Below are 12,335 nucleotides of genomic sequence, written 5' to 3' on the forward strand. Positions count from 1 at the left end.
TAAGGCCCTGTTACAGACCAGGCGGTCCCATCCATGAGGTGCAGTTGTACCTCAAGCTGTCTCAAAGTCACGCTACAGAAACAGGAGATAGGCACCTGCTCCTATGAGCCATTCTGGCTTGCACAAGCCAATGCTCCTGCATGGTCACTGGGGCTGCCAGTGTAATGGGTGGGGCCCGGGACACGTTGGTAGATCACTGGGTCACTATTCTGAGCCCTAGGGCTAGAGAGACAGGAGAAACAGCCCTAAGTAAGATTCCCAATATCTGTTTTCTTTTTTTTGTATAGCTTTCCCCTTATGAAGGAGTGGCAAAACGTGTTCCTGAATAGAGGTGCTTGTGGTGGAGATTGTATTACATTAGGTTTATCTAGACGTGTCAAGGGGCGAACATGCACTAAATGTAATGTCTTCCCATGCAGGAGTATTTGATTGGTCAATAATGATCAATAAGACAGCAGTGGTGCTGTTCAAAGATAAATCACCAACAGAAAATATATCGACATTTTAACAAAATGTAAATAATAATCAATGAAGAACATGCTATGTGATCTTTCTTTCCTATTCGATTGGTCCTGGGGAAGCACTGTATCCATGTATAGTAGGTGTGAGTTTCCACAGACCTTTCATCAGTTCCACCGACCTTTCATGTCTCCTGTACTATGAATAAATATGTATAAATTGAGTGTAGGATAGGAGCATTTTGCTACATCAGTATATTACTAGTGTACAGTACACTATAAGTAAATGCTTTTTAATTGTCCTAATTATGGTGTCCTTTGGGACATCTAGAGACGAAATCAGTGGCCCCAGCTGAATCATACAACAGAACATGTAAGACCAGATTGATCCCTGCCTTGCACTCAACATCCAGCTCAAAATGGGAGGTTCCATTTTCTTTGGGTTAATTATAAAAGTCCCAGACTGCATCTTTTAGGACCTAGGTTGTGGGTAAGGCCCAGCGAAAAACTGGCATCCTGTCCAGCGGGTGATCTTGTATATCATGTTGGCTCACACAACAGAACCAGGAGCTAGCTCCTCCACTTCTCTTAGCCGTTCCAGCTCTCACAAGCCAATGTTCGTGCAAGGTCACTTGGACTGTCAGTCATGTTGGTGGGGGCCAGGACACGTTGGCTGGACACTGGGTCAGTATTCTCAGCCCTACAGCTAAAGTGATAGGAGAGATAGCCCCTAGCAGGATTCCCAGCCAAGTCAACAGTTGAGAACAAGCCCTCATTCCTGACTTGGTTGTTTTGCATCACCCTGAAGAAGGAGTGCCAAAACGTGCCTTTTTATATAGACGAGTCAGACTAGCCTACATGTGCTGGATGTTGTAGGAGATAGTATTACATTTGGCTTGTCTCCACATGAAAGGGGTTGGGGAGCACTGACTAAAGCCAATCATGTGTTGTTGCATGAGTGTTTTGGGGGGTAAACAAATAAGATGGCAACCCTGCTGATAATTCTAATGTTTCACAATGGAAAATGCAACAACATTTAAATAAATATGAAAAAACTGACTGAATGAATGAATAAAAAGGCATACTCTAAATAATATGAATTTTCTTTCATGACAGGGTCTTGTGTATTTCGTATGTCTGTCACATTTTCATAGATGTGAAGTATTATTGTCCACTCTGACTATCAAACTGTGCATTAAATACGTGTGAGTATGTAAAAAGTAAACTACCGTCACTTAGAAATGTCCTTTTTTGTGATCTTTTGTGATTTACAATGTCTACACTGGTTTTCTGGTTTTAATGCAAAATTTGCTTTTTCTTTCAAAAACAAGGACATTTCTAAGTGACCCTAAACTTTAAACGGTAGTTTATGTGTGTGTTAAATGTTATATAGTTATATCAGTTGGGGAGTAGAAATTGTCACTCATTTTAAATAATCACATGCCTTACTGTACACATTACATAAGATCCGATGCCACTGAATCTTTACGTGATGTTTGGACTTCTCAGAACTTTGTGAAATTAAATGAACTATAATGTTTCCTTTAAAAAAAGCATACACACAAAATAGTAGTGCTTATTCACTTTTATTTGAATTCTCTTCCATGTATTCAAATCCAAATACACCTATAACATGTATTGCTGCAGCCGAACATACAATCATACAGTGCATAATCATAAAATGATACACTGTAGTTTTATCATACCCACAATAGTGGTTAGACCTTTGGTCTTTAAGTAGAATATCAAAATATCAATTTAATATATTCTGCATTCTTGAAAAACACTTAATAAAAACATTAAATGTACCACCTTGGGCAAGAGTGCAAAGACGTGGTGTCGAGACTGTTTCTTTTAACAAAAGTATCAGCGCTCTAGAAAGTAAACACACTTTACACCTAGCAGTAACATGAATGACTGGACCTGATCCGGTCCACATTGTGACTGAATCATCAGTCCTTTCTCTGTGTCATATTCTGATTGTTTCATCAATTCTTTCTCTGTGTCGTATTCTGATTGTATCATCAAACATTTCTCTGTGTCGTATTCTGAGTGTATCGTCAATCCTTTCTCTGTGTCGTATTCTGAGTGTATCGTCAATCCTTTCTCTGTGTCGTATTCTGAGTGTATCGTCAATCCTTTCTCTGTGTCGTATTCTGAGTGTATCGTCAGTTCTTTCTGTGTTCGTATTCTGATTGTATCGTCAGTTCTTTCTGTGTTCGTATTCTGAGTGTATCGTCAGTTCTTTCTGTATTCGTATTCTGATTGTATCGTCAGTCCGTTCTCTGCGTCTGTATTCAGATTTTATTGTCAGTTCTTTTTTTGTGTCGGTATTGTGACAAGATTCTCTGGTCCCTCTCTTTATTAAAATGATTTCATGAAAACTAATTCATAATAATATTCATTTTATTTTCATCCACTTTCTTGGATGTTGTAATTTGGTTGTGCCACCTGTCATTGATATAAGATTGTTGGACAGTGATTTAATTGATTTCACTGTCCAGGTCTGTGTTTACGGGGCAATGTCCCCGAAGGTACCAGAGAGATCTATTCACAAACAGATCATAATGAGTCTTGTTTATCTGCACCTTTCTCGAAATATCGGCACTATCAGGATGTGGAAAAAATCAGGGATGTCCTCCACCAATGGGTTTGTTAGTATCACAAACTCCTATTGTTCTTACCTTTCAATCAAATGTATTTATAAAGCCCTTTTTACAGCAGCAGTTGTCACAAAGTGCTTTACAGAGACACCCGGCCTTAAAGCCCAAGGAGCAAACAACAGTAGTGTTGGATTTCAGTGGCTAGGAAAAACTCCCTAAGAAGGCCGAATTTTAGGAAGAAACCTAAAGAGGACCCAGGCTCAGAGGGGTGACCAGTCCTCTTCTGGCTGTGCCGGGTGAGATATTAAGAGACCAATTGGACTAATTTATAAATTTCTCTGGGCTAAATCCAGAGTCTATTTGATTTTAGACTAGGTCAGAAGTAGACCAGGTGGACAAGGACAGGGACAGCAACGGGCCCCACAAACCAGGTACTCTGCAGGTGTGGACCAGGACCTCATCTCCTCCTAAAATTTAAAACTGGAGGAGACTGAGAAAAGTTAGAAAGTGCATTCCTCATATCCCCCAGCACAATCATATAGCAGCGTAACACCTTGGAACTGAGACGGGGGGGTCCGGCGACACTGTGGCCCTACCCGGGGGAGGCCCCGGACAGGGCCCAACAGGCAGGAAATCAATCCACCCACATTGCCAGGCATCAACCAAAGGGACACCCACCAACCGCAACCCCCCTGAATGAGGGCCGAGTATTGCCAGCAGCGTACAGCCCAATTGCACAAGTGCGCAACAGAACTCTGTCAGATAGCTGTGTTGAATTACCTTAATTCAACTCAATCTTGGTTTACGTAGATAAATAATGAATAGAAATACTTAAGTTGTCTGATAATACACCATCAGAAATGTATCATTCAAGATGTTCTGAACCATAATAAGACATGGCATATCGGGAACTATGGCATATCGGGGAACCAATGTTCACAACCAGTATGTACAGAGGTATTTGAGGATCAATGTTCCCAACCAATATGTACAGAGGTATTTGGGGATCAATGTTCACAACCAGTAAGTACAGAGGTATTTCAGGACAAATGATCAGAACCTGCTAGTATAGAGGTATTGGAGAAGATCAAATCCCCTGGTCTAAGTCAAACTACTTGTCTCTGCTGAAAGCTCAAAGTCTCATCAGCATTAAAAGTAAAAAGTGCTTTAAAGGAGATTAATCTCATTCAGTCTTGTTGGTCTTGATTTTCAGAGAAGGATGGGACACAGTGTTATCCTGTAGCCCTTTGAGATGGTGTCCAAACTGTGTAAAAAAAGAATGCTACACAACTGGGCCAAGTATGAAAACCAAACCTAACAAATCCATAACAAACAATAATGTAAATGTAATGTATTAAGATTCTGATTGTTCACATACAATTCAGCCCATATGATTCTGCCCATATAATTTACCTCTCAAATGCACCATCAGGACCCATCTCTTGTTTGTCACAAGGTGTGCTTCTGAAACAAGATTAGCACTCTGGTCAAAGGTAGTTCCGTTGTTAGAAAATAAGGTGCAATTTTTAATGCACCATGCACTTAAAAATGCAGGATGTTCCTCTTCTCAAAGGTGTTCTTAGGAATTATCACCCACCTATAGAATAGATTTGGATGACCCATTTCAAGCTACATACAATTAAACATAATTAGTCTTTGGGGAAAATAAAGATATAGTGCAGAGTTAGCCAGCCTCTAATAGCTTTGTGTCTACCTGCTGACCAGCCACATACAGCTGGTGTCCCAAGTCGGAATCAATCCCTGATTAGAAGGGCAGGTTGTCAGAAGTGTTTCTGCCCTCCAGGAAAGGAGTTATAAACACTGATAATTGATAATATTGTTTTCTCCTCTATTCCATGTTACTGTATTTTAAAATAAATTAAGATCTAAATAGAACTGTGACACAAGACGTACGACATGCACAAATGATTACTGGTGTACTTCAAAGAAAATATAGCGGAAAGCAAAAGCTGCTGCTTGTGTCAAAAAGGCAGTGTGTTATAAGAACAGGTAAGCAATACATTATGTTAACATTTGAAACACATTCATATACACGTAACTTTCCATGAAAGTAATGCTTAGTAGACGTTATTAACAGTCTGTCTGGTTTACCAATAAACTTTGCAACAACATTGTAGCATACTAAATAATTTAACAATAGATCAGAGATATTATAAAAAGCTGCCTATAATTTGTTTTCATCATACCTCTGATAAACTTTTGTGCTTTTTTTCCCAACTCAGCTTTCACATAGGCAAAATGAAATACAGTACTTTTAGAATACATTTTCAGATATTGCCAAAGGATGCAATGTGTTTCCCTAACATGTAGAGATCAGTTAGGTTGGTTGCTATATGAGAGGGTAACTCCCAGTGAGAATCAGTTGTCTTCCTTTGTGGCTGCAGCAGCATGGCTCTTCATGTGCTCAGTGAGCTGAGAGTCACACTGGAAAGCTCTGTTACACTCCACACACACAAAGATCCTCCCTGCACACGTGTTCTCCTGGTGGCGCTTCAGAGCGGCCGTACGGCTAAAGGACATACTACAGCCGGTGCAGCTGAAAGGCTTCTCCCCGGTGTGGACTCGCTGGTGACGGATCAGGCGGGACGCCATGGCGAATGACACCCCGCAATCAGAGCACTTGTGGGGCCGGATGCCGCTGTGCACGGCCTGGTGCTCCACCAGGTTGGAGGACTTGGTGAAGGACTTAGCGCAGACGGTGCAGGTGTAGGGTCTCACTCCGCTGTGCACCTTCTGGTGCTCGGCCATGCGGCTGGCCACTGCGAAGGCTTTCCCGCAGTCGGGACAGCTGAAGGGCCGATCGCCCAGGTGGGTGCGCTCGTGGCGGAGCAGGGACAGTGGCTTATTGAAGGTCTTGCCGCACTGCGTGCAGGGGAAAGGCTTGTTGTTGGTGTGCATGTTGCGCTCATGCTTCCGCAGGTCTGAGGAGCGGACAAAGTCCTTGCTGCAGATATCGCACATGTATGGCTTCTCACCGGTGTGCGTGCGGATGTGCTTGCGGTAATCGGACGACCAGATGTAGGTCTTGTCACAGAAGGGGCAGTGGTAGGGTCTCTCTCCAGTGTGCAGGCGCTTGTGCTGCTGCAACGTCCCCTGGTGGGAATAGGCCTTGCCGCAGAGGTCACACACATGAGCCTTCAGGCCACTATGAGTGTCCAGGTGGCTCTGCAAATTGCTGGACTTCTTGAAGGCCCAGTTGCAGTGGGTACATTTGTATGGCCGATTTTCTGTGTCTCCTTCCACCCCACGTTTCTTCATGGCAGCGAAGAATATAGGCACCTTGTCCTCTTCGCAGGCGTCGATCATGGTCGCAGCTTTGTTCAACATAGGGGGAATTACTAGTGACATTCCACTCTTCCAATTTCCTTTTGTCCCACACACATCAAACATATCTCGCACATCACAACGTATATCAGAATGAGTGACCTTGGGTTTTGGGCTCATCTCTCTCACCAGACGCAGCTTCAGATCGGAAGGATCATTACTACACACTTTCCTCTGCAGTCTCCTTTTTATAATCTTTTGGTTATTGCATGAGTCTGGGTAGACCCCTTCCAGGCCAGTAGAGCCTCTCCTATTGGCTATATTGTGTTCAATGGCTGCTGGTGGGCCTGAAGGACTACAGGGGTCATGATAGGGAGACCATCTCTTGTCTTCTCCAGAGTTGAGCTCAGCAAACTTCTCAGCCAGGGTCAAGGTAGGTGTTTGTGGGTTTAAATAAACCATTCCGGTGCAGCTGCTATTTGAGAGTGAATCATTATCATCATTATCAGATTGGTTAAAGTCATTTCCCACTTTTCCACTGTCTGACGGCACTTGGGAAATGTAGTGTATTTTGTTTATTTGGTTTTTCCTGATACTTCTCTTGGAAATGTACACTTTATCAGCAAACCTTTCAGAGGTCCATGATGGCCTTTCTTCAGCCATTGTGGATATTATAGATTATAGAGCAGGGTTTTAAGTTGACAAAGGAATTTCCCTGAGACCTCACCTCCTTGAAATGCCTAAAGAAAAAAGAAAGTAAAAAAATTATGCTATTTGGCATAAACAATTACAATACGGTTATTGAGTGCATCACACATGCAAAATGTGAGTTATTAAAATGTTATAAAGCATTCACAAAGGCTTGAAAATCTCCAATTAAGTGGCTGATAAAGGTTTAGTGCGTATTAGACAACTGCCACAATACAAAGGAGAAAAGCTGTAACAGGCTCATCTAAAGCATTTTAATCGCAATAACCTGTTGTGTATTTCAGAGATTAACCAGGCGTCTGTCAAAGATGTGGATTTGCTGTACGGCGTCTCTGGCGTCTCTGCACACTCCTGGGTGACCTATTATCTGGCAGGTTGCTCCTTTTAGATGGCCAGGATATGATCCGTGGCAGCACCACATACTCACACTACTGGTGTCTCTCAGGGTGGTTTTAAGCACTCTTCTGACCATGTCACATAATAAAATAAAACATAATGAAACCTTTGAAGTGCTTTTATGGAAGACATGGTGCAGGTTGTGACAGCAAATGTTTTAAACTTGCAATTTTCTATAGTCATTAAAATAGGACTAGCGAATAGTGAAATATCCTACCCAGGATGTCAGGCTCAGAAGAGAGAGAACCTTGCCACATCAATATTGAGGCTTTAGCTGCTGATGATATTACTTGTTGAGGATCTTGTGAAGACCTATTCACACACAGTTAGTGGTACAGATCACACAAAGACTAGTACATGTCATTAAGTTTGGTTCGCCGCTTCTGTCATCAAACTCCTGCACCTTATCCAGAACGCTGCAGTCCACCTGATGTTCAACTTTCCAATGTTCTTCCATGTTGCCCACTTCTGCACACCCCCACTGGCCTCCAGATGAAGCTGATGATTTCCTACAGAGCAGGAAGGGGAATTTACAATGTTCTGTCATGACTCATCTCCTGGCTCTCCCACCGGAGGGATGGAGTGGAAGACCCAGCTTAATTCAGTCTGAGCTGTTCTCTGTCCTGACATCCCAATGGTGCCCCGCCCTTTCTTTGAAACTCTACCCTACCCTATATAAATCCCACAATGATAGCAAAACATACACTGATGAGCCAAAACATTATGACCTTCTGCTTAATATGCTGTTGGTCTTCTGTGTGCTGCCAAAACAGCACCAACCCGCTGAGGCATGAACTCTGCAAGACCCCTGAAGGTGTTCTGTGGTATCTGGCACCAAGACATTAACAACAGATCTTTCAAGTCCTGTACGTTGTGAGGTGGAGCCGCAGTGGATCGGACTTGTTGGTCCAGCACATCCCACAGATGCTCAGTTGTATTGAGTTTGGAGGCCAGAGCAACACCCTGAACTCTTCATCATGTTCCTCAAACCATTCCAGAACAATGTGTGCAGTGTGGCAGGGCGCATTATCCTCCTGAAAGAGGCCACTGCCATCAGGGAACACCATTACCATGAAGAGGTGTACCTAGTCTCCAACAATGTTTAGGTAGGTGGCACGTGTCAAATTGACATCCACATGAATGCCCGGACCCAGGGTTTATCAACAGAACATTGCCCAGAGCATCACACTCCCTCCACTGGCTTGTCGTCTTCTTACACTGCATCCTGGTGTCATCACTTCCCCAGGTCAATGGCACGTCCGTACATTTCAGTCAACGTGATGTAAAAGAAAATGGGACTCATCGGACCAGGCGACTTTCTTCCACTGATCCAAAGTCCAGTACCAACACTTACCCATTGTAGGCGCTTTCAACATTGGTACAGTGATCATCATGGCGGCTGCGCAGATCCATTTGCTGCAGGGTGTGATGCACTGTGACACATTCCTCACGTAACCACCATTACAATTTGCCACAGTAGATCTTCTGTCAATTTGGACCCGACGGGACAGCCTTTGCTGCCCTCGTGCATTGATGAGCCTTGGGCGCCCAAGGCCCTATTGCCAGTTTGTGGTTGGTAAGAATTCACCCCTGCTGACCGGGAGCACCCCACAAACCTTGCCAGATCTGATTGTTTACTTACCATCTTATCTACCCAGACCTTGACATGTGCCCTTGTTAGAAGATTATCAAAATGATTCCCATCACCTGTGTGTGGGCATTATGTTTTGGCTCATCAGTGTACATGTCTTTTCTTACTACCACTAAATTTGCAGATAACTTCTTTAACTGTAGTCATCGTTAGCTAAAATATATATGGATGTGAAGGAGCATGTGCAAATGTTAAAAATGCCATATCACAAAGAAAATATAAAGTTTTTTTTTGTTGAGTGTCTGAACATTAACAAAATCATACAAACATAAAATCCCTTCCAAGATATCTGATGCTTAGTGTCAAAGGAGCCCTCATTTAGTATCTTCCAATGGTAGAACAGTTTTTTTTTAATCCCTCCCACAAAATGCTGTCAATCAATATCCCTTCATGTAGAAGTTACAGCCATAAAGAACTGCTGAAAGATACAGATCAGTCTGGCAATCGGCTTTTTCACCGCACTCGGGAGAAGACAATTATGTTTGATCAACACCAGACAAAAGTCCTTTGCCTCAAAATCATTGGACTCACAAACCAATAAACTGAGTGCATGGTGAACGTTTCACGTTTTCAACTTTTTGCCAATCTCAGTAGATTCTGGAACACGCAGTGTTTCAACTATTTATAATGGGTGGTTATAGAATCGTTTCATACGTGTAGTGGACTTTATATGTTTAAATAAAAACAAAATATGAATAATGCCGCTATGAAGTACAGCATACCAAATATAGTGTTCCATTTATATTACGGTTTTAGGTAGAGGCTCTAAATGTCTCGACATGAATAACTATTAAGTCGCTTTAGGGAACTTGTAGCAGATTCTAATCGAATAAGAGTTATTTTTCAGATTTTAATTTGTTTTATATATACCTGGTTTATGCATTTTTATAGCCAGTTGAATATACCTGCTGTCATTATGGATTATGGATCGCTATTAAACTACAAACTATACAATATTATCAATATATTTTCAGTTGAAGGGTTCCTCAGGTTAGTATATATCACCTCCTAGAGGCTTATGGACGAGCTCAATTGCATATCCTCTTTTAGCCCCTTTTCTCAAACATTGGGCGAGAAAAAAGAATCTTCCTCTCGGACCTCTTCCAATATGTTTTGAGAAGCAGAAGGGGACTAAAGAGTGAGGACGCCTGAGTGGTAAAATTAAAAATCCCCCTTAGAGGGTTTTAAAAATGTATTCTCATACAGCTGCTATGGCAAAGCATACAGTAGATAGTCATGCAATGCAAATTCCATACCATGCATTTCTAGCACAACGTATTGAAACAAACATCACATTATTTAAACAAAAGTTTCAATATTGGTCAGAGGCAATCATAGACATCTGGATTGGGTAGTGCAGCCTATACAAACCTGCAAACACTACAAGATCGACCTTCTCAACATGTATCCTTTCATTTGTTTAGACGTGGTCACGGGAATAGTACTTCATACATATTATTGCTGCAGTGGGTTGGAATGAATCCCACGTAATGTGTAAAATAAAGGATTTATTACAGTCAAATGCGTTGCAATTTGGACAGTAATAATGCGTTTCAATTAAACCAACTGGTTGCTTAACTCTTATTTGTAGGGATGTTCCTTCGTCTAAGTTCAGAGTTAAGAGTTACGTTTTCTTACCCGCCACTAAGATAAATACTATGTCGGGAGTCCAATGCTCTGATTATACCTTCATCACTTAAATAATGCGCCTGTTCCATAAGAAGCTCAACGCTTATAGGCTACAACCTGTTGAAACTTTCAGCATACAATAATTTTCTCACTACAGAGCTTAACAGCTTGATTAGTCCAGTCATTCAGTTAAAGGCTGCATTCTGCCACTTACTTCCACAACGTTCCCCTATCTCCAAGTAGGCAAACCAAGAGCATCCTCCTCCCGGCGTGTGAACCATAGTCATTAGACGCACAACTCTGAGAGGCGGGACTAAACTTAAACATAACGAGGAGATGACACAGCTGCGTCACTTACGCAGGTACCGTAAGAAGTTTCGATGAGCGCCCGAAACCAAAAAAATTATTAACCCACTTCAAGACCTGTATGGCAGGGTAAGTTATTTATGTGACACACTAACCTATATTTAATATGCGAGGAGACACTGCAGTCACTTTACTCTTCAAATATAATATGACTATGATAGATTAGGTAAGTCGAGACAATAGGCTATAGTTAGGCTAATATAGATGATTTTGTTTGCACAGTTTGCCAGTGCTTTATTTGTAAATTGAGGGGTCCCAGAACACATCGGGTGCGCGTGAGACATGGATCCGATTGGTAAATCGACGAATAAAGCACATCGGTAAGGCAAATAACGGAGTCAGACAACAAAAAGATAAAACTTTTACAATCTCGTGAGGCAGTGCTGAGGCTACAGGAATACGTGAATTTATGAAACCTGATTGCTTTTAGTAGAATGCTTAGTTCTACAATGCAAAGCGTACCCAGTGATGGAAAAAGTCATGCGCAGCGGACCGAATCTGTCAGAAAGTAGGTTCCGGAACAGAGGAATATCTGAGAGAAATTAACCAGTACTGTTAGCAAATAATAATTACAATGATTACTATGGAGAACAGATTAGTTTCACGTTTTCATTTTCAAACGAACATCTTGCACGTGAAACCGCGTTTAAAGTGTTGCTGTAAAGCCTCACATCTGGTTCACATTACAAGGAGTGCCATTACCCCAGTGAACAATCGATGGCAGCCTGCGGGCGTTTTGCCGCTTTTCTCCTGATTTCAATTTGCATAAGCTAATGTGCGTCTCAGGCGGCTTTCCACCAGCGGCCCGACTGCGTTACGCTGGCGACTAGCCGCCGAAAAGAGGGCGTGCGCTGTGATCTGCTGTATCTGCTGGCATTGCCATTTTCTTCCAGCAGAGATGCTATTGTACCCCTTTTATTCTTGTACTGATTATTTGATTTATTTTAGTGTACATAATTTTGGTCAACAAAATAGACTTTGACTATTGCACTATTGCTTGTGTAAAGGACATTTGTGTAGACATGTACAGAAACAGCCGTCTCTAGCTTACCATAATATTTTCCCAAACTAATGGCCATTTTCCACTGCATGGTACCGGCTCAACTACTCGCCTATTGCCTCGACATTAATGCTTCATGGGGGACAGTTCTTTACTGTGTTTAAACACCGCCGTGTCCATAGATGGTGCTATAGCAAATGTCAATTGCACATGTGTAAGGCAAGACAATCGCCATTTGG

The 12,335-nt window shown here is 42.1% G+C and overlaps 1 protein-coding gene across 3 annotated transcripts; it reads right to left on the bottom strand.

Moving 5' to 3' along the window:
* Window positions 1-3,741: 3,741 nt before the first annotated feature.
* Window positions 3,742-11,011, bottom strand: znf648 (zinc finger protein 648). 3 transcript variants are annotated; one of them, XM_020048844.2, is made up of 5 exons: window positions 10,945-11,011; window positions 7,854-7,959; window positions 7,668-7,762; window positions 7,323-7,518; window positions 3,742-7,086 (listed from the first exon to the last, which is right to left on the bottom strand). In XM_020048844.2, the coding sequence occupies exon 5, from the start codon at window positions 7,007-7,009 to the stop codon at window positions 5,441-5,443; it is 1,569 nt and encodes a 522-aa protein (XP_019904403.2). In that variant the 5' UTR covers window positions 7,010-7,086; window positions 7,323-7,518; window positions 7,668-7,762; window positions 7,854-7,959; window positions 10,945-11,011; the 3' UTR covers window positions 3,742-5,440. The 3 variants fall into 3 exon arrangements, with proteins under 3 accessions (XP_019904403.2, XP_019904404.2, XP_019904405.2); XM_020048845.2 differs by having other exon boundaries at window positions 7,323-7,515; window positions 7,668-7,959; XM_020048846.2 differs by lacking the exons at window positions 7,323-7,518; window positions 7,668-7,762; window positions 7,854-7,959 and having other exon boundaries at window positions 10,945-10,993.
* Between the last annotated feature and the right edge of the window lie 1,324 nt (window positions 11,012-12,335).

The sequence above is a fragment of the Esox lucius genome, chromosome 8 (genome assembly GCF_011004845.1).
Source record: "Esox lucius isolate fEsoLuc1 chromosome 8, fEsoLuc1.pri, whole genome shotgun sequence".
In the NCBI taxonomy this organism is placed as follows: domain Eukaryota; kingdom Metazoa; phylum Chordata; class Actinopteri; order Esociformes; family Esocidae; genus Esox; species Esox lucius.